This window comes from Phaseolus vulgaris, chromosome 11, assembly GCF_000499845.2.
Source record: "Phaseolus vulgaris cultivar G19833 chromosome 11, P. vulgaris v2.0, whole genome shotgun sequence".
Classification (NCBI taxonomy): Eukaryota; Viridiplantae; Streptophyta; class Magnoliopsida; order Fabales; family Fabaceae; genus Phaseolus; species Phaseolus vulgaris.
The window spans coordinates 44,463,154-44,486,130 of NC_023749.2; the positions used below are offsets into that span (position 1 = coordinate 44,463,154).

The following is a 22,977-nucleotide window of genomic DNA, read 5'->3' on the forward strand; positions in this document are numbered from 1 at the left end:
ATGATATTATTCAAGAAAATCGTCTACAATATCTCTCACATCAATATTGGAATCAATTACAATCGATGCACAAATCTGAAGAGAATTCACAATAATATTTCTAGAAGAAAAGCAAGAATAAAATTCGAGGTTATTGGAAAAAGGAGATTATACAAGAGACTTCAGAGGAAGAAAGATGAGCTTTTTGGATCGCATTTTAGGGTAACTTCATAGAGTTTCCTTAGTTTCTTTTCTTCTTTGTAATTCTTTTGTTTTGCCTCCGCATGGAAGGCTAAACCTTTTTAGTTGTTTCCTTTGTAATTCCCCATTGAGTTATGAGGTTTTGATCAATAAAAGTTTCATTTTTTTTTAATTCTCTATAAAAGTTGTTTTAATATTCTAATATCCTAGAAAATTGGTTTTTGTGAGAGGTTCTACTTGAATGCATGATTGAAAGTCTTTCTTATCTTAAACTTTGGTTTCTTAGTTAGTTTGCATTGTTCTGATTAATTTCTTGGGCGCATGATCCAAGAGAGAGGAGATAAGCATTCCTGATGGAAGAGGCCCAAGCACAAGCCCACATGCAAGCCCACCAAAGGGTAGATTTGGGCCAACCATAGAGTTATGGCCAAGAGGATCCAAGAAGACGTTCTTTTACATGTTCAAATGCCATAAACTCTAGTGTAGAGTAGACTTTAATTTCTTGTCAAAATTAGCATATGAACTTTATTTGTAATTTTCTTAGAATTAATTTTGGCACCTAAAACACCAACCTAGGTAAACTTAGAGTTTCTAAAAAAAACCTCTAAATTTACCAAGGCCGGTCTAGAAAGCCCATGGAGGGGGTGAGCATAAAAACTAGACACACCCCTCCCCATGTGCTCATTTGTGCACCCATGTGCTTCACATTTACATTTCATTTGGCTAGCATTAGGGTTGCATTATGGTCCTCCTTAGCCTATAAAAGGAGGAGCCTACACCTTGTATTTGCAAGTTTATTGTGAGTAAAGTTATGGTGCCATTTTGTGCCAAGCTTTGCTTCTCCCTAGAATTCTAGGCTCTAAACTTCATCTCCTTCACCTCTCCTTGGGTTGGCCGAACCTCCCTAGCTTCATACACATCATGCACCTCCAAGATCACCATCACTCTTAGGAGGATCTTGCTCACACACCTCCATAGCTTCCGCACCCTTTTTCTACATGATTCAAGAAGACCTTCATGAAAATGCCATCAATTCCCATGTAGTATACGCATGGAACAAAGTGGGTACTGATTAAACTAGTAGATGCATGTTTTACTGGTGTGTTTTAGTTAAATAAGATTGGCGCATGTTCAATCTGGTTTAGCTCTATTGGAGGATTGAGAAATGATTAATCTTTAGAGAACCTGTGAAGAATTCAACGGTTGAAGAACTTGGGGATCAACCACTTTTTATATGTTGCTTTAATCTTTTTATATTTTTTGCACAACAATCTTAACCCCTTTTTATCTTTATTGTTATTGTTAACTTTTCATTGCTTGTAGATAGATTCTAAATACTGATTTTACTATAGGATTCGTTGGAAGACGACTTGGGGTCATTTGACCACTACTATACTATCATCTCTATAGTCTTAAACAAGTCTACGCTAGAATCATATTAATCTGACAGCAAAACGAAAACTATCATCATCCCCAAACAGACAGACAAAAAAAAGTGGTCAGAACTTTATCCCAAATGTTAAGATGCTTTATTTCCAGGAATCCTAGGGTGTGAGAGGACTTACTTCCTCATATTGAGTTTGCTTATAATAGAGTAGTTAATTCTACTACTTCTCACACCCCTTTTGAGCTTGTGTATGGGTTCAATCCCCTTACACCTCTTGACCTACTTCCTATCCCTGTACTTGATGAAGTGTTGTGCAAAGATGGTTATTAAAAAAACTACATTTATTGAAAACTTGCACCAACACATCAAGTGACAAATAGAAAGGAAGGTAGGCAAGTATGCTCAACATGCAAATAAGGGGCACAAAGAAATGATCTTTGAACCTGGGGACTGGGTATGACTTCACTTAAGGATCATTTTCCTACTCAAAGGAAATCTAAACTCCTTCCCCGTGGTGATGGTCCCTTTTAGGTCATTAAAAGGATCAATGATAATGCTTGTGAGTTAGATTTTCCTAATACATATTTAGGGAACAATTCTTTAAATGATAGCGATCTAACTCCTTTCTCAGCAGGTGTTTCAAATTCGTGGACAAATTCTCTCCAACCCGAGGAGCATGATGAAACCCTGAGTGATAGAACACCTACTAATCTAGCCCAACCTTCTAGAAGGATGACTAAGAGCATGATACATGACCCAAGGCTAGTTAGGCTCAGCCCATAGTGAGTGCCTAAGAGCCTCTTATACCTCAGGATTACCAAGAGCAAAACCCATAATTGGACTTGAGCACCAACTATTTTCCCTGCTTTTGATTTCAGTAGATTAGGGTGTAGTTAGCATAAATTGGACTTGTGCCAAAGCCCACCTTAACCTAGCTTCTAGAAACACTCCATGTGCCACCCCTTGCCTCGCTTGACCTAGTTTCTAGAAGGTTTCTCTCCCTTGTGCGGCACCCATGGTTGACCTACCTTCTAGAAACTCCTTCACATGTGTTGCCCCCTTCTCCACTCCTCTTGTTCCCCGAGACACCAAATGCTATAAATAGGGTGTCTCACCTCTTGTAATTTACATTAAATTTTGAGTAAAAAAATTGGACACTTTTTAAATTGGACACTTCACCAATTTCTAAAATTGTGTTAGAAACGTACTAGAATTGTCAGAAATCCAACAAATACTTTTTAAATTGGACACTTCACAGATACGTGTCCTACATGTATAATATGAGTGTCGGTGTCCGATACAGGTATCCAGCACCGACACGCCATTTAAGAGGAGTGTCCGAATTTCATAGATTATGAATGTAAAAGAATTAATTAAACCATGAGTGTATCATGGAGATGATACAAATTTTTGTATGGAAACTACATTTCCTTATACTATTGCTATAAGATTCTCATAATGTACCGGTAAGGGTCGTATGATTGATGTCATGTCTCAGTCTCATTACTATAATGACTGAGATAGTGACCCACATCAATAAGCCGACCGACAACACAAATCCAATTACGCTCAAGCAGGATTAATCAAGCTAATCTGCGATTAAGAACTAGGTAATACATCCCTAAACGCAGTCCAACTCTCTAACCTGACCCAATAAGAAAAGTCGACCAAAGATAATATAAATAGCACACATTCCAAGGTCCAGATACGTCATCGTCGAAAACCTTTACTGACTCGAGTGTCGCAGTGCCTTTTACAGGTACCCTTCGAGTCTGGACTACGAAAAGACCGAAAAATAAGACGAGTAAGGAATAGTTAAAAGCTTGTGAGGAGGGAAGATGAAGTACAATCCAAATGCTAAAATAAAAGAAAAATCTTCTCAATAGTTCTTTGGACCCAACCTGATTTGAGAATATATAACATGACGGGAAAACTGCCACAGTATCATGTAAAAATAATAAAAATTATTATTTTTTATTCTAGGAATATATATATATATATAGACACACGTACAAGAAATATTAGCGACATTTTCCAATTTTCCATATTTCAATGCCGAAAGTTGCATTGGCATTGTCATGTTTGGGTTGAACTTGCTCCAACAAGTTTAAGGATTCGTGTCCACCTAAACGATGCCATTTTCTTAGCCACTTTCACTTTCACTGTTATTCATTTACCCGTTAACTGATTCGGCTATGTTGGATGAATACTACAAAAAATTTGACTTTGCATTGCTTCTTTGCAAGTGTTGATTATTTGTTTTGTGGTGTTCCACTTCGCATTCGATTATCAGAACATTGCAGAAAGCTATGCACTCTTGCCGTTGTGCAAACCCCACTCATTACACATTTCAAAACATGCGCAAAAGAAAACGAACCTTTGAGCTTCGGCAACCACCCTAACCCGCAAGTTTCATGTTTTCCACAAAAGGGGTTTTCAATAATCACTGACTTCATTCTTGGGAAAGCACTACACGCGTTTTGTGTGAAGGGTGTCCTTCAACTAGGCACATTCCACACAAACACCTTGATCAAGATGTACTCTATGTTTGGCAGTCTCAAAGATGCGCAACATGTGTTTGATAAAATGCCTGAGAGTAATGAAGCTTCTTGGAACAACATGATGTCGGGGTTTGTTCGAGGAGGGTGGTACCATGAAGCAATGAAATTCTTCTGCAACATGCTTGAGCATGGTGTCAGGCCAAATAGTTATGTGGCTGCTAGTGTGGTGACTGCTTGTGATAGATCGGGGTGCATGGCTGAAGGGGCACTTCAGGTTCATGCCCTTGTGGTTAAATGTGGTTTGGTCAGTGACGTGTTTGTTGGCACGAGTTTGCTGCACTTTTATGGTACATGTGGTCGGGTTTCTGAGGTTGACAAACTCTTTCAAGAGATTGAGGAACCTAATATAGTGTCTTGGACTGCTTTGATGGTTGCTTATGCGTATAATGGGTGTTTAAAGGACGTTCTGAGTGTTTATCAGTGTTTGAGGCACAATGGGGTGTACTGTAATGAAAATGCAATGGCTACAGTTATTAGGTCTTGTGGGGTGCTTGGAGATAAGAAGTTGGGTTATCAGGTGTTTGGTAGTGTGGTCAAATCCGGACTGGATATTACTGTGTCTGTGGCGAACTCCCTTGTTTCCATGTTTGGTAATTGTGATAGCATAGAAGAGGCGTCTTGTGTGTTTGATGACATGAATGAACGTGACACTATTTCATGGAATTCGATAATTACTGCAAGTGTACATAATGGTCATTGTGAAGAATCTTTAGAATACTTTTCTCAGATGCGTTTTACTCACACAAAAACAGATTATATTACTATCTCAGCCATGTTACCAGTGTGTGGCTCTGCTCAAAATTTGAGGTGGGGAAGAGGGCTTCATGGTATGGTAGTAAAATCCGGACTGGAATCAAATGTTTGTGTATGCAATAGTCTTCTAAGTATGTATTCTCAGGCTGGAAAATCGGGGGATGCAGAGTTTGTATTTCATAGAATGCGTGAGAGAGATATAATTTCATGGAATTCCATGATGGCAAGTCATGTAGAGAATGGAAAGTATCCACGTGCCCTACAACTTTTGATTGAGATGCTCCAAACAAGAAAGGCGACGAACTATGTAACTTTCACTACTGCATTATCTGCCTGTTATAATTTAGAAAAATTAAAGATGGTTCATACCTTTGTGATTCTTCTTGGTCTCCATTCCAATTTGATCATAGGTAATGCATTGGTTACCATGTATGGGAAATTTGGTTCGATGGCTGAAGCAAAACGGGTTTGCAAAATTATGCCTGAGAAAGATGAAGTAACGTGGAATGCACTAATAGGTGGACATGCTGATAACAAGGAAACCAATGCGGCAATTGAAGCCTTCAATTTGTTGAGAGAAGAAGGTGTAGCTGTAAACTATATTACCATTGTTAATCTTCTCAGTGCTTGTTTGTCTCCCGAAAACCTTTTGGAACACGGAATGCCCATCCATGCACATATAGTAGTAGCAGGCTTTGAATTAGATACGTTTGTCCAAAGCTCCCTAATTACAATGTATGCCCAATGTGGTGATCTTAATACAAGTAACTATATTTTTGATGAATTAGCTAACAAGAACTCTAGTACTTGGAATGCCATTGTTTCTGCAAATGCTCATTATGGACCTGGTGAGGAGGCACTAAAGCTTATAGTAAAGATGAGGAATGATGGGATTCATTTAGATCAGTTTAGCTTCTCCGTAGCTCTTGCCATTATTGGTAACTTAACTTTACTGGATGAAGGTCAGCAGCTTCATAGTTTGATTATCAAACATGGGTTTGAGTCAAATGATTACGTGTTAAATGCAACAATGGATATGTATGGAAAATGTGGCGAAATTGATGATGTGTTCAGAATCCTTCCCCAACCAAGAAGCAGGTCACAGAGATCTTGGAACATTTTAATATCAGCTTTAGCCAGGCATGGTTTTTTCCAACAGGCTAGGGAAGCCTTTCATGAGATGCTTGATCTAGGACTGAGACCAGACCACGTCACTTTTGTTTCACTTTTGTCTGCATGCAGCCATGGGGGTTTGGTGGACGTGGGCCTTGCATACTTCTCTTCAATGTCTACCGAATTCTGTGTCCCCATTGGAATAGAGCATTGTGTATGCATAATTGACCTTCTTGGGCGAGCAGGAAGACTTGCTGAGGCTGAAAGTTTCATTAATAAGATGCCAGTTCCACCAAATGACCTTGTGTGGCGTACCCTGTTGGCTTCTTGTAAAATACATGGCAATTTGGAGCTTGCAAGGAAAGCTGCTGACCGCCTTTTCGAACTTGACTCATCAGATGATTCAGCCTATGTTCTTTACTCAAATGTCTGTGCATCAACTAGAAGATGGCGAGATATGGAGGATATACGAAAGCAAATGGAATCACACAACATAAAGAAGAAACCTGCCTGTAGTTGGATCAAGTTGAAAAGCCAGGTTACTACTTTCGGAATGGGTGACCAGTATCATCCACAAAATGCACAAATCTATGCAAAGTTGGAAGAACTCAAAAAGATCATTACTGAGGCAGGATATGTGCCTGATACTAGCTATTCATTGCAAGATACAGATGAAGAACAAAAGGAGCATAACCTTTGGAACCATAGTGAGAGAATTGCCCTTGCATTTGGGTTGATCAATAGCCCAGAAGGCTTGCCTCTTAGAATTTTTAAGAATCTCCGTGTCTGTGGTGATTGCCACTCTGTTTTCAAGATGGTTAGTCAAATAATTGGCAGGAAAATCATATTAAGGGATGCATACCGGTTTCACCATTTCAGTAATGGCATGTGCTCCTGTTTGGACTACTGGTAAGGCATTGGATTTAGTTGGATGAAGTACTTGAAAGATGTTTAACTTATAAATTAAATAGATAGATGAAAATTGGGGATTTTTCAAGGATTTGGGTATGCCCTAGCGACAAAAGCTTGTGAAAATATGGCTTGCAGTCTTCAGGAATTCATTTTACATTCTGGGTTGCAGCTGTGTGTATTATAAATGAGCCACACCTTATACATTTTCTTTACAAAGCTTCACGTTTTCATCATGAAAAATATATAGCTAGCTGCAGCAAGGAATCGAGGTGTTCATTATAGATCAATTTCATCTGATTCCAGTTCACTATATTGAAATGGCAGTATTATATTTTATTCTTGCTTATTATTTTGTCTGTTTGTTCATGTTTGGAAACTAAGAGAATGTAGATATGTTCTCTTTAACATGTTATCCAAATTATTGAAACTGATTTATAATTTTACTTAATTTAACTTGTGTGACGAAGATCACCTTAGTATAAATTGAAAGACGAAAATGTTATGGAGTTTTCGTAGTGGAGGTGAGTGGGGTAAGTGCGTGTGTTGCTTTCGTCGTGAGTTGCAAGGTGGCTCGTGGTGGTTCGTGGTTGTTTGTCATTGTGGTGATAGTTGGAGGTGTGCATTTACTGTGGTTTTTTTTCGTTTTTGGTATAGGCTATGGTATAGTTTTTATTATATTCTAGATTGTGTAATACGAAGCAATCTCTCTAATAATTTGAAATTTGTTTATACCTTTCGAATTGAGCAATCCTAAACATGTTTCCGGATAAACATCCTGGATTAGTCAATCTCCTCTTCAAGCAACATTCCTATAGCCTCTTCAAGCAACATTCCTATAGCTGGTGGCAGTACTTAGCAACATTAGGTAAGATAACTTTTCACTAAAACGAAGTAAAAGTAGAGACTATACAAGGGAAATAGTTAGACTAGAGTTGACATAAGCTTCTGTTAGGATGGTAGTTGAAACAAAACAACTTTAACTCGTATCCCTAGTGATCTTGATGTAGACTTGTGCTTTGCACAAATCATCTAGGTACACAAAAGATGAAGACATTCCCTACAATACAATAATATGCTTAAAGAATTTTTTGATAAGTACAATGTAAGCTTATGGTCTATGTTCACTTATCTTTTGAGAAATATTTCACTTATGAGACAAAGTGAAAACTGCAAGGTGTTGTATCACATATTATATGAAACACTTGTGTGTTACATGATTTGCTTCATAACTCAACATCTTTAAGGCAAAACTTCTTCATGTTTCTCACTTTGTTGTGACAAAAAAATTTACTCTAACATTGTTGTATTAAGATAACTTCCATCTTGATCCTCCATAATGTGAAATCGTTTTTACAAGAAAATTTCTCAATGTCAAACTTGATAGGCATGTCTTCAAACCTTATTCTTCTTAACTTTCTTTTATATCTCCACAACTGGTGTCAATTGTTAGGTAACACAAAATAACAATAAAACACAAGAACAAGAGTGAAAGAAAAAAATATACTATAGTAAAATGTTATATGCATAAAGCATACATATCAACAACATATCGTACTCCAAAGAGTAACATGTCTCTATATATAAAAATAAGAAATATATAAAAAAAAAACCATTAAGATAATAAAGAAATGCATTGCCTTCAAGAATACAAGGGTTAGACGGTAGGCTCTAACTAAATTTAACACTATTAGACATTTATTTTAGTAATTATTAGAGCCAATACATCACACAAAATTCTTGAAAAAAAAAGCATGTTTCAAAATATCATATTCTCATATTTAATATCAGTTTTGAAAATATTTCCAATTATAGTTAATTTTCCAACAACATAAAACCTTCATATTTACTTTATGTTTCAGGTTTCCATGGTAAAAGGTTGGTATCTTGTATTTCTCCTGAGAATGAAAGTTTTAGATTAACTGTCACTTTCTACTTTGGAGATATAATGTCCTTTCTTACCACGAGCGTTTCTTAGAAGAAAATCAGTATTGTCCACAAGATACGGTAGCTTCTACTAAAAAACAGTGAATTGGATAAGTTTTTCTAAGCACAACTTTGAACAGTGTCAATCAATATAACATGATTCTTCTTATTTTATGATATTGTAAGTGCTTAAATCTCTTGCATTGCATGGGGAAAAAATAAGAAAAATGGTAACATTAGTTATCAGAACCGATTTGGCATTCTCTTTTCCAATTTCAAGTTTATTTACACACTGTAAATAGTCACTTTTTTTGTTGCTTTAAGATTGATGTGTCTTCTCATTGATTTGTTTGAATGGATGAACAACGGTTGGAAAGTGAAGCATAAAAGGTCCACTAATCTGAGAAATAGTTAATCTACAAGGAAAATTCCATATCATGGCATTCATACAAACCAAGCAAAGGAACAGCAATTTAAGAGCCAGGGACAAACTTGGTGGCATAGACCCAAGCATTATTAGCCACAGGGTTGTCTATGTGATCCAAAAGGTTCTCAAGTGGTCCTTTGCCAGTCACAATGGCTTGGACAAAGAAGCCAAACATGGAGAACATGGCCAACCTTCCATTCTTGATCTCCTTGACCTTTAGCTCAGCAAAAGTGACAGGGTCATCAGCAAGGCCAAGAGGGTCAAAGTACTGGCCACCAGGGTAGAGGTCATTGCCCTCTCCTACACCAGGAAGGCCATTGATGCGGAATCCTTCAACAAGACCCATCAGCACAACTTGGAAGCCTAGCACTGCCAAGATGCTCTGTGCATGCACAAGGTTGGGGTTCCCCAAATAGTCTAGGCCACCTTCTGAGAATATTTGAGCTCCTGCTTTGAACCAAACTGGCTCCTTGAAGTCCACTTTCACCCACCTCTCAAGCACTTCTGGGGTGATGCATCCTAGTGCTCCAAGCATAGCCCAACGCCCATGGATCACCTTGTTTCACATAACAATTCAGTGTCTCAACATGGCATAAGAAATAAATGAGAAATTATATTTGGTTTTTAATGATTTCTTTATGAAACAAAGGGCTGAATCCATTTGGAATTGCTATAGTTTTCTCAATTTTTGGTTTGGTTTCTTTACTTGGAGCATTTTTGGTTTGAAATCTTGGATGAGTTTAAGAAGCTATAGTTATAGTTTTCCCATCTACAATGTGATTTCCTACTTCTCAACAGATTAAACCAAACATGCTATTAGAAGTTTGGTTGAATCCTTAAGGTTTCTTTTGTTAAAGAATTAGTCTTGCTGTGGGATCAAAACCAAATATGAGTGAGGAGGATAGGGTCTAAACATATTACAGCAATTGAAAAACCAAAACTTTTGAAATACAGGACCAAGACCAGAATAAAAATTGACAAAAAGACCTCAAGAATTAGAACTGAGTTTTTACTGCAAAGAGCAATTGATGTTGTGGAGGCTTGGTTTTCAATATTTTTCATGTTAAAGAAACTTGATGAATGGTATGTTTGTGCTCACATGAAACCTTATGTAATTTGGTGCTATGAAAAAGTGAAATCTTTTTTTATAGCAGTTTAAGCAAAAATAACTGACCTCAAGAGCCCTGTTCTTGGCAAATGCTTCAGGGTCAGCAGACAAACCAGCAGTGTCCCATCCATAGTCCCCTGGGAATTCCCCAGTCAAATATGAAGGAGTCTGAGCTGAAAAGGGTCCCAAGTATTTCACTCTATCTGGCCCATACCACAAATCATTTCCCTGCTCACTCATCAACACAAATACATAAGCCACACAACACAACCCAAAAACTAAAAGCAGTAAGAAAAAATATGAACAAACTTCCTCCTTTTTTTCTAACAAGTGTGATAGGAAGTTACAGTTTTATACCAGAATATCTAAACAAATCTAAATTGTTAAGAAAATTCTCCTAAATTGTAAATAGTACATTTCTTGAAGTTACACCTTGATAATAATTAACAAACCTAAACTTACAATTTGGGAATAAACTCTTACTAGAAAAACAAGTACAACAATATTAGGAAACCAAACCCTATGTAATATAAACATATATATATTGGAAAGTACCATGGTGTATTTCCCAGGTCCCATGGAGACAACATCTCTAAGAGGGTTGGCATTGGTTCCCCTACTTTGTCCAAGGAAAGGTGTTGGTTTAAGGACAGTGCCAGTGCTTGCTGAGGCTGCCATTAATGTTGCTGCCATGGCTTTCAAGTGCTTTTCTTCAGCTAAACTTGAAACCTTTAACTTGCTTAAATAGAAGGAGGCTACAAGAATGGTTCAACAGAAGCTGGTAAAAACTGGGAAGAGGTTGTGTGCATGAAGCATTGTATATAGGGAAAGAAAATCTGAGATATGAGTGGTTACAAACAAAAGAATGTCATGGCATGTTTGTGGTGGGAACTGTGTTGTTTGGAGCAACCAATGAGAAGGCTTCAAAAGATTTATAGAATCTCCTACTCATCTTTCTATCCACATTTTATCCTTTGCTGAAGAATAATATATAAAAAATATTTGTCTTATTTCTGCTGTTTATATAATTGGAAAATGTATTTTATGAGAGTTTTATTAAATAAAAATGAGATAAAGTCATTTGCATAATTCACATAAAAAGTGAGTCAGAAAAAAAAAATAACTTAAAGAATATGCTGTCAAAAATTTTATTTTCAATAATTTTTTCTTAATAAAGTTATACAATCATTATGCTCATTACTTTTCTGTTTTCTTTTTATTTGGAATTTTTACTGAATGTTGATTATATTGATAAAGCAGCTTGTCCACATATTTTTCACTTGAAAACAAAAAGTATGTATATTTATTTAGAAAAAATATCATTGACAACCACTATGTGATTGTTTTAAAAAAATAATATAATAGAGTATAAATTTATAATTAAATTACGTGAAAAATTATTAAAAAAATATCGGGAGTTGTCAAAATGGGTATAAAAAAAAGTGGATTATCATGATTTTTTTGAAATAAATTTTTAATATTTAGCTAACGAGTTGTCAATCTTTGTTTGTTAAAGAAACAGATTTTTTTTTCAAAAAAATAAATAAATTAGACAAACAGAAAATGTGAAGTCCAAGGGCCTTGCCCATTGCATGTTCTTTTTCGCGTTCTTTTTTTCTTCTTTCTTATGTAGTAAACTTCTTTAAAATTTTCATTTTTTCCCCATTTCTTTAAATTTTCAATCCCGTTTTCCATAAGAAAAGATCCGGAAAAAATAAGAGAAATATATCCGACCATGATTAAATTTGGAGTGAGTGTTTTATTGCTATGCATATCCCAATTCTCCCTGATGATTTAGTGTATTATGTGACGAATTGGCAATTTTATTAGTTCTATAATGCGAGAAAAAGTTGTTCAATCAACTACTTCATCCTTAGTTGGTTTTGATTTGTTTGGAAACATTTTCCTAGCTTTATAGAATTTTAGTATAATTTCTAGCTTAACTAGTCATTGTTGTGGATCAGATTAATTGTCTCATCACATAGATCGAATAATTCAAGTTATAATCGAATATCGACATTTGAGTTGTTATGCTCTTAAGTAAAAAAAGTTACATACTCATTATCAATTATAACTTTTTCTTAAGTGGTAGGTGCACAATCCAACAATTTGTATGTTATGAATTTGATTCCCAATGAAACAATTGTTAAGGGAAATATTATTATATGTTACATCAATTGTTCGAAGCAGTGCAATTATTGTAGGAGACATTGTGCAAACATGTTACTCAAATGATGAAGTTCTAATAAATTGAGAGACGTTGTAGAGTATTTGCTAAGATTGAAGTATATGTAAAGACAGTTGGATCTAGAATAGGGAGGGTTGATTGGAGCCTTAAGACTCTATTCGCAGCGAAAAAACAACATATCTTCTAATAGATGTCTAGTCAAACAAGAAAGACGTCTAGTAAGATTAGAGAAAAATAGCACAAACATTTCATATTGGTCAACCAAAACTCGTGCTATGTCTAGTTTTCCTTAAGCAAACTGCTTAAGAGGTTTCATTAATCAAGAAACTTGATTACACATAATACACAAACCTCTCTAGGTTGTCCCGAGTACACAAACCTCTTTAGGTTATAGTGACTACACAAACCTCTTTAGGTTATAGTGACTACACAAACCTCTCTAGGTTATATCAACTACACAAATCTCTCCAAGTTATTTTTCTCTATCTCCCCCTAAGACTAAGAACTTTCAAAGAAAAAGATAACACTCTCAAAAAAAGGATAATTAAGCTCATAATTGTATAATTTCACAAATTGGAGAATTTAGAAATTTCTCACACAATCCAAATGATAGACTCTCAAAAGCTTGTAGAAATTTAGCATTCATTAATATTTGTATTTTTCTAAATTCCAAAGTAGATTGTTAAGCTTTTTGTAGATGTATATTCATCTTCGTTTTTGAGCACTTTATATAAATTTTTGGATTAGACTGTTGAGGCTCTAAAACAACAAGGCAAGATTCAATACAAAATCATATATGCATGTCTTCATCTTTATTGTTGTAGATTATTTAAAAACAAACTTCTGATATGAGCTTCAAACATACTTGTAATATATCGTAGCTAAATCCAATTTATAACAGAACTGAAAACTATTTTGTTTCCATACAAAGATAATCATGTGACCTTTAGCGATGAAAACATATTTTCTTTTCACATAGCATAGCCTTTGGATTAAAACATTTTTAGCATTTGTATATTATACAATGTTTAAAGATTGCGCTTTCAACTGATTAAATAAAGTCTTTTATAAAGGAACAATTATTCTATTAAACCCTCTTTCTTGAGTTTAAAAGTGTAGATGATTGTGTGGGATCAAACACTTTTTAGAACATTCAGATGTTTATTAACCACATATAAAACACATAGAAGACTTAAATTATTTTTGTTATCATCAAAATCTTCACACAAGTTTTATATGTCACCAGACGGTCTAGAGGGGTGTAGACGGTCTATAGGATCTTAGAGCTTCTAGGTCTTAAGAATATATCACTTGATACTCTCCAGTAATAGATTTTATTTCTCAAGTGACCTATTCTAGCTTAAGAAAGCAGGTCCCAAGATATTTTTTATTTATTAGGGAATATCACTTAATAATCATATTTCATAATACATTTTATAATTTTTTATTCCAAAAAAATTGAGAATTATTATGTTTAGATTAATTGAATTAATTAAGAAATTATGTGTTATATTTCTTTAAGGGTCCAATGATTGTTTAGAATCATCTGAGGTAAGATACTTGGAATGATATGTTAACCAATTTATGATTTGTAATGATATGTTAACTAATTTATGATTTGTAAGTATTGAAGACATGATTAATTGGATATCAGGTGTTTGAGAAATTGAGAGAAACATTTTACATACTTTATTATACTTGAAGACAACGTCAAACCTCAAGTGAAGATGTTTTGATTATAGTGTTGAAAAATGCGAATGTTGAAAAAAAAATCATGTGCAACCTCTCTATCTCTTTATTTTGATCATCTTGTTTCTTTAATAGTGAGAAAACATAATTTGAAGAAATATTTTCTAAAGAATCTAGTAATGAATCAAAAGTTTTTAAAAGAACCAATTCATCCAACTAATAGATCAAAAGTTTAAAAAAACTTATTCAGCTCTTCGGAGTGATTCAGCCATATTTTGTTTTCAAAATATTCCCTAATGAAACTAGGAATGGAAAGAGTAAACATGAATCAACAATGTTCCATCATTGGCAATGAGATGAAAGAATTTATTTTGTAATGGTTAAAATGTACTCATACCTAAAATGCATATACACTAGAAGTAAGCCAACAATTACAACAATACCCGATTCTAGGTTGATTACATGACATGAATCACGAGTCACTAATCTTGGCTAAAAATTAAATCCTCAAACATTCCAATTTACCATGAAATGTATTACACTAATTTCATTCAAAATCATCTGTACATTACAAGCAAGAGTAAGGAAAACTATATGCACTAAACCAGAAAAAATTTACCTCTACCCTTTCATTTACTTACATCAATGCTAGATGTTATTCCTTTCTGTACACTAACTTACTTGAGCTATATCAATTCCATCAGGATATTTGAATGTATCAGCTGCACCAAATTTGCGCCGTTCTTCCCAATCTTCTTGTAGTTCATCATCACTGCTATCATCTTCTTCCCGGTCAACGGAAGGTGAGGAGGGATCATACATACTTTTAGAACGGCACAATGGGGTGGCAAGCATGCTAACTTGACCATGGTGTGATATCTCAACAACAACTGTGTCATCATCTTTTGGGAGGGGTTGTTTCCATGGCTCTCCATCAACTCTCATGAATGTGCAGTCAGCTGCACCCTTGTGAAACTCAAATCGGATTCTGCTTGTCTGCATAGTGAGAGCAACATAGAACATAAGGGAGAGAGAAAGGAGAACTTAAATCGCTTGTTCTCATGTTTAAATCCCTATTTGCTCACTAGAAAATTTGGAATAGTTAAAAACAACTCTATTTGTTTTAAATTTTGTTTAACAGTGACCATTTACATTTGGAATGGAAAAATAATTTCCATTTTTGTTTTTATTTTTCATTAGAAAAATCTTTTCTCTCTTTATTTTCTATTACAAAAAAATGAGATTATCCAGAAAACGCTATAAAGAAAATTGGATATGTTTAATTTAATAAAATGTTTTCAATTCTTCACTTTAATTAATAAAAATGTCATCTCATTTTTACTATACCTTGTGTTTTCAAATAATTATTTTTTTTAAAATAAAAATAAAAATAAACAAGTCCAAAAAGTTGTTTTTCATTATTTCGTACAAACTTTTGCAGTTAAATGCAAAAGATTTTGTCAAATCAAGTAAGTATCTTTTTCGTTTTAATATATTCAATGCTGAAAATTTAATTTAATATTCTATATTTTAAAATGCTTAATTGGATCTTTCTAACTAAACTATTAAAAAAGTTAATAATGTTAACTAAAACTAAAAGTGTTTTAAAAATTTAAATTTAATATTTTTTTTAATTTTTAAGAAGGCTTGTTTTATTTTTTTAATATTCATTTTAATCTTTTATAACTAAAACATTAAACGTGACTTTGATACCTATTCACTATTTCTATTAAAAGTTAATTTTTCTAAACATAAAATATCATATTAAATTTATAAAAGTTAATGTAGAAAAACATAAAAACAACAAGATATAATGAAGTAGTAGAAGGAACATTTTTATTACGTCTAAGGCTCTCCCATCATATATATTATATACTAAGAAAAAAAAATAACTAGCTGGTATGATCATAAAACCTACCTGTGCCAAACGAGTCCCATGTCCATTTGGTGCAAGCAAAACAAGACCATGCCAAGCATCTCTAAAACCAACTACCTCAAATAGGCCATCATCCACATAGGGAAGAGTCAGGTCCCTCTGAAAGGCAAAATTATGTAGAATATTTTATCAGAATCCTCATACGTAATAAATATATCCAAGTTCTTAACAAGTATGCTCCCTACAAGATTCTTGGAACGTGAGGAAACAGAGAGATGAAATTTGGCACTTACATAAATTGATTTCTTCCTATTTGGTTTTCCCCAAGGATCGAGTCCACCAGAAAAGCTGGGCAAGTTGAGGCAAACTATAGACCGAATGCTGTATATGAAATTAAACGTTTGAATTAGTTATGAAGATTCATAAAATTATACCAAGGTTACAGGTCTTGTTTACTTTCTTCTTCAGCATTATTCCTACATCTTATGCTGTTACCTTTCTCAGACATACCTTATATGAATACTTTTATTTGGTAGAAACGAAATGCTTAATATGTAAAAGAGATTTTCACATCTATGGCTAGTAGATCTTAATAGAGAAATCCAAGGAGACTGATATTTGCTTATGTATGAAATCTTAAGGGAAGCTGAATTGCATTACCAAAATAAATTGGATAAAAATGAAAAATGAGTCTTCATAAAGTGTGTCACCTGCGAGGTATGTGGAGATCTTCCCAATGACCTTTTTTCATAATCTTAACCTTTGCTAGCTGAGCTATATTCCTGTGTCAAAATTTATTCATTTTGAATTAGGCTACCACAAGATAAATTGCAAACTCAACACCGTATAATTCAGAAAATAAAAGACAACGAAAAACAGAAATATTCCAGCAGAAACTAGCATTTCTTGTTTACAACTACAAACTGACTTGAGACATAAGCATTGCATCGCCATTGAACAATATTAAAATTCAGCTTATCACTTTCTCAGTTAGTATCAAAGAAGCATAAGTATTTAAGCAAATATTTGAGGAAATTTTCATAACTTAGAACGGTTTGGCTTTAGCATATTATAGACCTGACTATAATGAGCTCGTATAGAAAACTTAAATGGATAAACAAAAACGACATTAAATACTAGATTTAGAAATTAAAACCATTTTTTTTGTATGTGCACCAAGGCTTTCCCCCAACCTATAGACGGAGACCAATTTCTTTCTTAGAAGAGATTACCAAAGTGTGTTTTGCCTCTCTCAACTAAGAGATTAACAAAGCATGCTTAATGAATCCAATCATCTAACAACTGTGCTAGACCTTGTTGGTTGAAATTAAGGTGGAGGACTGGTCAAAAAATTTAAATGGACAAGGCAAAAGGGAAATTTCACGCTACTGGATCAATTCTCGTTTTCTTAAAATAAAATTTATGTTTATCTTCTCAATAGTGACAATACGTAAATGCTGCCAGTACACAGCATCAGCGTATGAACAAAACCAGGTTTATTTACACCAAACAAACCTCAGCTCTTGCACGAGAATGGTTGTAACCCCCAACTTAGTAAAATGCTATTAGTAAATGCTCTCGAATAAATCAATTGTACTATTTTTTGCCAAAATGAACTCAAAAGATAAACTTGGTGCCGCTTTAGTAACTAACCGTGAAGATTGAAACAGAGAAGAAAAGAACCACCCTTGTGAACATCCAAGCTTCAGATAGGCACTCTGGTTAACAGAAGAAAGGTATGATGAGAGGGCTAATTATTAGTACGAAGATTCACCCCTAACTTATACCAAACATATCCCATAGCTTCAAAATCTATTATTGATTTGATTAAATGATATGAACCGGCTTTCAAGACCTCCACAAATTTTTCAGTTACTTTATAATTGAAAATTGTCTTGAATGAATATCCAGGACCAGGACATTCAAAATAGACTGCAGTTGAAGAGGAAAACAATTGAAAATGTCAGCTATAAAATGTCAGCTAATTTGGCAAAAGGATGACAAGCTAAAAGCTATTAGATTTTGAGTTTATGCACTGAAAATTTATTACCACCATCTATACCTATTTTGTATTTATCAGAAAATCATATTGAGCTTGGATAGCTATAATACCCAAATATCTAGTAGAGCTAATGTATCGCTCCAACATAGCATATATTATATTGAGCAATTTGGTACCTGATTATATAACTGATTTTTAAATTTTTCTGGATGTAACTTCCTCTCAGAATGAAATGCATAAGATACTTGAGCATCCATTCCTGCATAAAACACATACACAATTTTAGGGCTTACTTTCTGGTTGCACGAGTACAAAAGCTATAAAACTCAAACTTTATTTTTCCCCAGAGGCAATGCTGTGGTTACGCAACTTCTGCAGATCAAAACTTTTTTCTAATGTACACACAGAAATGTACTTGCCACCCCCACCCTAACAGTTTAAAGACATGTCTGATCTTCTTACCCATGCTAAAGTAGTTCCAAAATCCTCCACGGTAAGTGTGGTAACCGTCCTGTAAACAGACAATTCACTGATAAGCATGCATGGAATGCCCAGACTCCTTACAGTATATGAAAATATCAAGGACTTGCAAAGAAGAAAAACTAAAGAAATAAAAGCTTAGCACTGCAGTTGCCTGATTCGATAATGAATCACTTCTCTAACACTTTTATATTCATGTGATTACAAGATAATCATTAAAATCATATGCCTGCCATAGTAATCTATTCTAATTGTATTTTGACACTCTAAAAGGTCTATATACCATACATTTTATACAGTGTCCAAATGAAGGATGACAACTATTTGATGGTGGTGAATCATAAGTCATGTTTCTGACTCTGAGCGAGCCAGAAATTGCCTAATTTTTTGATAAAAAGAAGAAATTCATAATAGTAAATATTAACTTATTTTTCATCAAATGATTAAGAACTCTGTTGCTTCACAAGCATCTTTACTTTCATTAAAAAATACATATAACTCACCATGTTAAGCTTATCTGTTGAAGAGACACGATGAAATGCATGCATAGCGTGAGGCAGCTCAAGGGGAGCAATAGGGTCACATGAACCTTCTTTTGGAGCCTTCATTCTCATTACAATATGCCAGCTGTAAAAAAAATTAGCAGTGATAGGAATTATTCAGTTGCAAAATAACTAATAAAAGATGGTACATATGTCATGTTCTTCTTCTGTACAAGCTCCTACATGGAAATGCAGGATGTAGAGGAAAACAGAGCAGCCAATATCCTAACAGGTATATATTTGATCAGGAGGCGACAAGGTTAATAGAAGTAAAATTAACATCGTTAAAATCTAAAGCAATCAACAATGTTAAACCTTAAAATAAACTAATGGCATAATAAACCCAATACATGATATGTTGTACCCTTAAAAACATAACCAATTGCACAACATGCCTAATTTCGGTCCAGACCTCTACTATTCTGAGAGAAATCAACAATGCTACTGCTGAAGGAAAAAAAAAATCCATATTCATTTCTTTTAAAGTACATCATATCGTGAAACCTTAGTGTTGAATTGACTATAGTAAAATAAGGGAGGACAAGGAAGGGTATCTTTAATACGAGACAAAAAAACGTATACTATACAAATGCAAAAATACTTGAAGCCTATCATCAAAACACGCAGTAGTCTCTCACATGTCTCGGACACAAGTCTTACAAATGCTCATGCAACTTCTGAAGCCAGAACATTTCTAGACATTTAAAGCAAACTTCCACTGAATGTTTTCAGCAACGATATATTGAATATAGTATACATTTATGCAGGTGCACGTAAGAAGTTTCAACAAATTTGAAAATTCAAATAAAAGGAGTAGATACCTGTCTATTTTCATTTGGTTTGCCAATCTTACATCCTTTAGGAATGACGTCACTGATTGAAGATCCGTGGTTGGATTTTTCTTTCCCTGTAAATAGTAAATCATGCTCAGCACATGTACAACTCATGCACTGTTTATATCAAAGAACAAAACCTTGCAGTTGACCCTGGTTAAAAAGGAAGGTAGCTCCTAATGTATTGGGTTATTAATATTTTATAAAAAGTTATAGAACACCCACACGCAATAAATTGATAATTGATGTACATTGGAAAATGTCCAAGAAAAAAAATCCTGTAAACAACCAGGCATATCTTGTACCACTGTAATCAAAGCATCCGATTAGAATTAGCGTTGCAATTTGACATATAAGATTCACACTAGAAAATGACCATAAAAATATAAACAAAAATTACTACTGATCTATGTGATTATAACTAGTCAAACTACACGAATTGAGATCGACATGCTCATTAGTAAGAACATAAACAAAACGAAAACTGATCCAAGTAATCATAAATGAAATTCAAATAGTTCAGCAGACCGAATAGAAAGTTAAATAAAATACCCATCCAAACGCAAAGGGAAGATTATTTCCCGTCCCCAATGGCACCGTTGCAATTGGTGGAGGATGAGGTAATTTAAGGTCAGATACAACTCCAAGAAGCCAGCTAGCAGTACCATCTCCACCGGCAACCTGTTTTCCAGAATACATTAGAAACAAATACTAATCAAATCATCAGATAATTAAACTATAACAACTCGAATCTTCATCCTTGCTACAAGTCAGAGATTACAGCATAGCAATCATCTTACAATTATTCTCAATCTATTGTGAATTTCTGCTGCAAAATTATCCCCATTGTGCTTGAGTGTTTCCAAAGTAGCATAAAGCTTCTGCAGAACCTTATCCGGAGCATTTTTTCCCAAATCAAAAACCTGATACATAAGTTAGATTAAATTGTCTTTCCATCAAACAGGTTGTCCCACCCTAAAAAAAAACTAACATAATGTGCCCTCTTGAAAAAAAAAAAAAAAAAGACAAAACAGGAAAAAACAGTTTACCTGGTTTTTGTTAAGAAGTGTACTATAGGAAACAAGAAGCTCCCCTCCAAGCTGACCACCACTTTTGGAGTTTATGAAAACAATCACAGGGCACGCAGGTACATGCGAGACATTTCTTCGTTCAGATCCAGACACTAATATGTAATCCGGAATACAGAACTCCCTCAAAGTTCTATCATAACTACCATCACCCATTGGTATTTCCCAACTGCATATTTTTATCACCAAAAGAAAAAATTCAAATTCAATATAAAAATGCAACAAGACTTTTATGTAACGTTCTTTAATAATTGAAATTTCACCCAATTTATGATGCTAATGCAAAACTTTTGCTATTAGTTTACAATTCTGTTTGGTAAACAATACTAAAAATCACTTGTGAGTTGTATATAAGTTCTTTCCATATAAATTTTCAAGTAATTAAAAACAAAAACAACACAGTAATGACGATCCATCAATATGTAATTAGAAGTACAAAACTACCTCGACTTTCTAGAGTAATCACCATCACGCATTGCCATTTCACAACTGCGTATTTTTGTCACACAACAAAATATATTATATTTCTTAAGTATATAAATTGGAACAAAAACGAAATATTTTTCCAACAAGACTAGAGTTTCACTTAACTTATTTTCCGTAGGAATTAAGAAAGTGAAATTCTAATTTTAATTAAAAACCAATACCGAAAAGGCACTGAGGGAGCTGAATCAACGTTTTTCCATGTAAATTTTCAAAGTAATTTAAAAAACAAAAGCATCCTAACGCGCTCAAGAAAAAAAAATAATAATAAAAAATTAGAAAGTTGAAAAATAAAAAATGAAATAAACAAAGCAAAAGCAACACGGTAATGACGATCCACCACCACCTCCTAACGAGGAAACGAAAAAACGAACGCTTGTAATCTCTCGCCACCATTTCCCTTAAACGACACGAAAGATAATCACGCGTGTCGTTTTGCCACTTCGGCGAACGCAGCAAAGTTAAGCAAAGCAAGCATGCACAACAAAGAGAATGAACTTTTAACAAACGAACTGTCTTTGACTTGAACTTTTCAAGGAACCGGATTCGGCAAAAGCGAAAACAAAAGCTAATTTATTCGGAGTTCCAAACAGGACCTTGCAGCAGTAGTACGAACAGGCATCACGCAACGTATGTGAGCAGTGCGCAGATATTTGAAAAGGAGAAAAGAAGAAGATGCCTTACCGAAACGGTACCGTATAAGCGTGATGAGTTGCTTTTGTAACGAGATATTCAGAGCGATCCAGAGAAAGCGCGTTTGGTTTGTTTAGCTACGAAGCAAGAGGAGATTCCTTAGAAGATTTCTATGGAGTGCGCGAAGAGAAGATACGTGAAGGGTGATTATTGCAGTGAACGATTAAGGTTATATAGACGAAAAGGTGAAGGTTGAATGTGACAGAGGAAGATGGAGGCTTTCAAACAATGAAAGATTACTGCGAGGGTTTGCCACGTCAGGCCACGGTTTCAGTGGCTTTATTGATTGTTGAGTTCGTCTTTTAGGAGTGGGGCCCACGCTCCAACGGAATTGTGTGAGGTGGAAATTTCCTAACTCTTTTTTTCCTTTTGTTTTCTTTCTCTTCTGTGTATAAAAAAGACATAAATGTAATGTAATAAAAGGAAAACACAGGAGAGTAAAATATTAGTATATTGGACAAATAAAAATTAAAGTAATTATCATTAAAGTTAATAAATTTTGTACTATATTTTTTTTTTCACAAAATTTAGTTATTGATGCTACTTATTTTATATTATGTGGTATTTATTTTTTACTTAGATTTGATTAGACTATTTGAGCAGTGGAACTGGTGTCTAGCTTGATTGGACTAGTGTTTACTTTTAAAAATAAATAGTAATTATGAATTAATTTTACTTCAATTAATTATTCTTATAAATTTTCAATTTAGATGAATAAGATTGTAATGATAAATAAAAA

The 22,977-nt window shown here is 34.4% G+C and overlaps 3 protein-coding genes across 5 annotated transcripts; 1 reads left to right on the top strand and 2 right to left on the bottom strand.

The window, feature by feature from the left end:
- The first annotated feature begins 3,599 nt into the window (after positions 1 to 3,599).
- Positions 3,600 to 7,359, top strand: LOC137829933 (pentatricopeptide repeat-containing protein At3g24000, mitochondrial). The gene has a single exon (XM_068636965.1). It carries the CDS (start codon positions 3,770 to 3,772, stop codon positions 6,905 to 6,907), a length of 3,138 nt encoding a protein of 1,045 aa, XP_068493066.1. The 5' UTR covers positions 3,600 to 3,769; the 3' UTR covers positions 6,908 to 7,359.
- A 1,839-nt stretch (positions 7,360 to 9,198) lies between these two features.
- LOC137820810 (chlorophyll a-b binding protein 13, chloroplastic) lies at positions 9,199 to 11,308 on the bottom strand. The gene is made up of 3 exons (XM_068625069.1): positions 10,920 to 11,308; positions 10,431 to 10,592; positions 9,199 to 9,812 (listed from the first exon to the last, which is right to left on the bottom strand). Exons 1-3 carry the CDS (start codon positions 11,055 to 11,057, stop codon positions 9,303 to 9,305), a joined length of 810 nt encoding a protein of 269 aa, XP_068481170.1. The 5' UTR covers positions 11,058 to 11,308; the 3' UTR covers positions 9,199 to 9,302.
- A 3,278-nt stretch (positions 11,309 to 14,586) lies between these two features.
- On the bottom strand, positions 14,587 to 22,492 carry LOC137820817 (diacylglycerol kinase 1-like). Of its 3 annotated transcripts, none has more exons than XM_068625089.1 (14): positions 21,892 to 22,238; positions 21,507 to 21,551; positions 21,024 to 21,231; positions 20,775 to 20,897; positions 20,527 to 20,655; positions 19,963 to 20,048; positions 19,103 to 19,226; positions 18,582 to 18,630; positions 18,296 to 18,378; positions 17,771 to 17,835; positions 16,828 to 16,899; positions 16,411 to 16,498; positions 16,160 to 16,276; positions 14,587 to 15,237 (listed from the first exon to the last, which is right to left on the bottom strand). In XM_068625089.1, the coding sequence occupies exons 1-14, from the start codon at positions 21,939 to 21,941 to the stop codon at positions 14,914 to 14,916; spliced, it is 1,563 nt and encodes a 520-aa protein (XP_068481190.1). In that variant the 5' UTR covers positions 21,942 to 22,238; the 3' UTR covers positions 14,587 to 14,913. The 3 variants fall into 3 exon arrangements, with proteins under 3 accessions (XP_068481190.1, XP_068481183.1, XP_068481198.1); XM_068625082.1 differs by having other exon boundaries at positions 21,889 to 22,196; XM_068625097.1 differs by lacking the exon at positions 21,507 to 21,551 and having other exon boundaries at positions 22,230 to 22,492.
- Positions 22,493 to 22,977: the final 485 nt, after the last annotated feature.

Excerpts from the sequence above, each read along its gene's own strand:
- LOC137829933 (XM_068636965.1), top strand. The coding sequence starts at position 3,770 with ATGAATACTACAAAAAATTTGACTTTGCATTGCTTCTTTGCAAGTGTT.
- LOC137820817 (XM_068625082.1), bottom strand. The coding sequence starts at position 21,941 with ATGGTGGCGAGAGATTACAAGCGTTCGTTTTTTCGTTTCCTCGTTAGG. Across the intron at positions 21,232-21,506 it reads GATTACTCTAGAAAGTCGAG|TTGGGAAATACCAATGGGTG; the intron begins GTAGTTTTGTAC and ends AAAAATATGCAG. Across the intron at positions 20,898-21,023 it reads CACTTCTTAACAAAAACCAG|GTTTTTGATTTGGGAAAAAA; the intron begins GTAAACTGTTTT and ends CTTATGTATCAG.
- LOC137820810 (XM_068625069.1), bottom strand. The coding sequence starts at position 11,057 with ATGGCAGCAACATTAATGGCAGCCTCAGCAAGCACTGGCACTGTCCTT. Across the intron at positions 10,593-10,919 it reads GACCTGGGAAATACACCATG|GGAAATGATTTGTGGTATGG; the intron begins GTACTTTCCAAT and ends ATGAGTGAGCAG. Across the intron at positions 9,813-10,430 it reads CCAAGAACAGGGCTCTTGAG|GTGATCCATGGGCGTTGGGC; the intron begins GTCAGTTATTTT and ends ATGTGAAACAAG.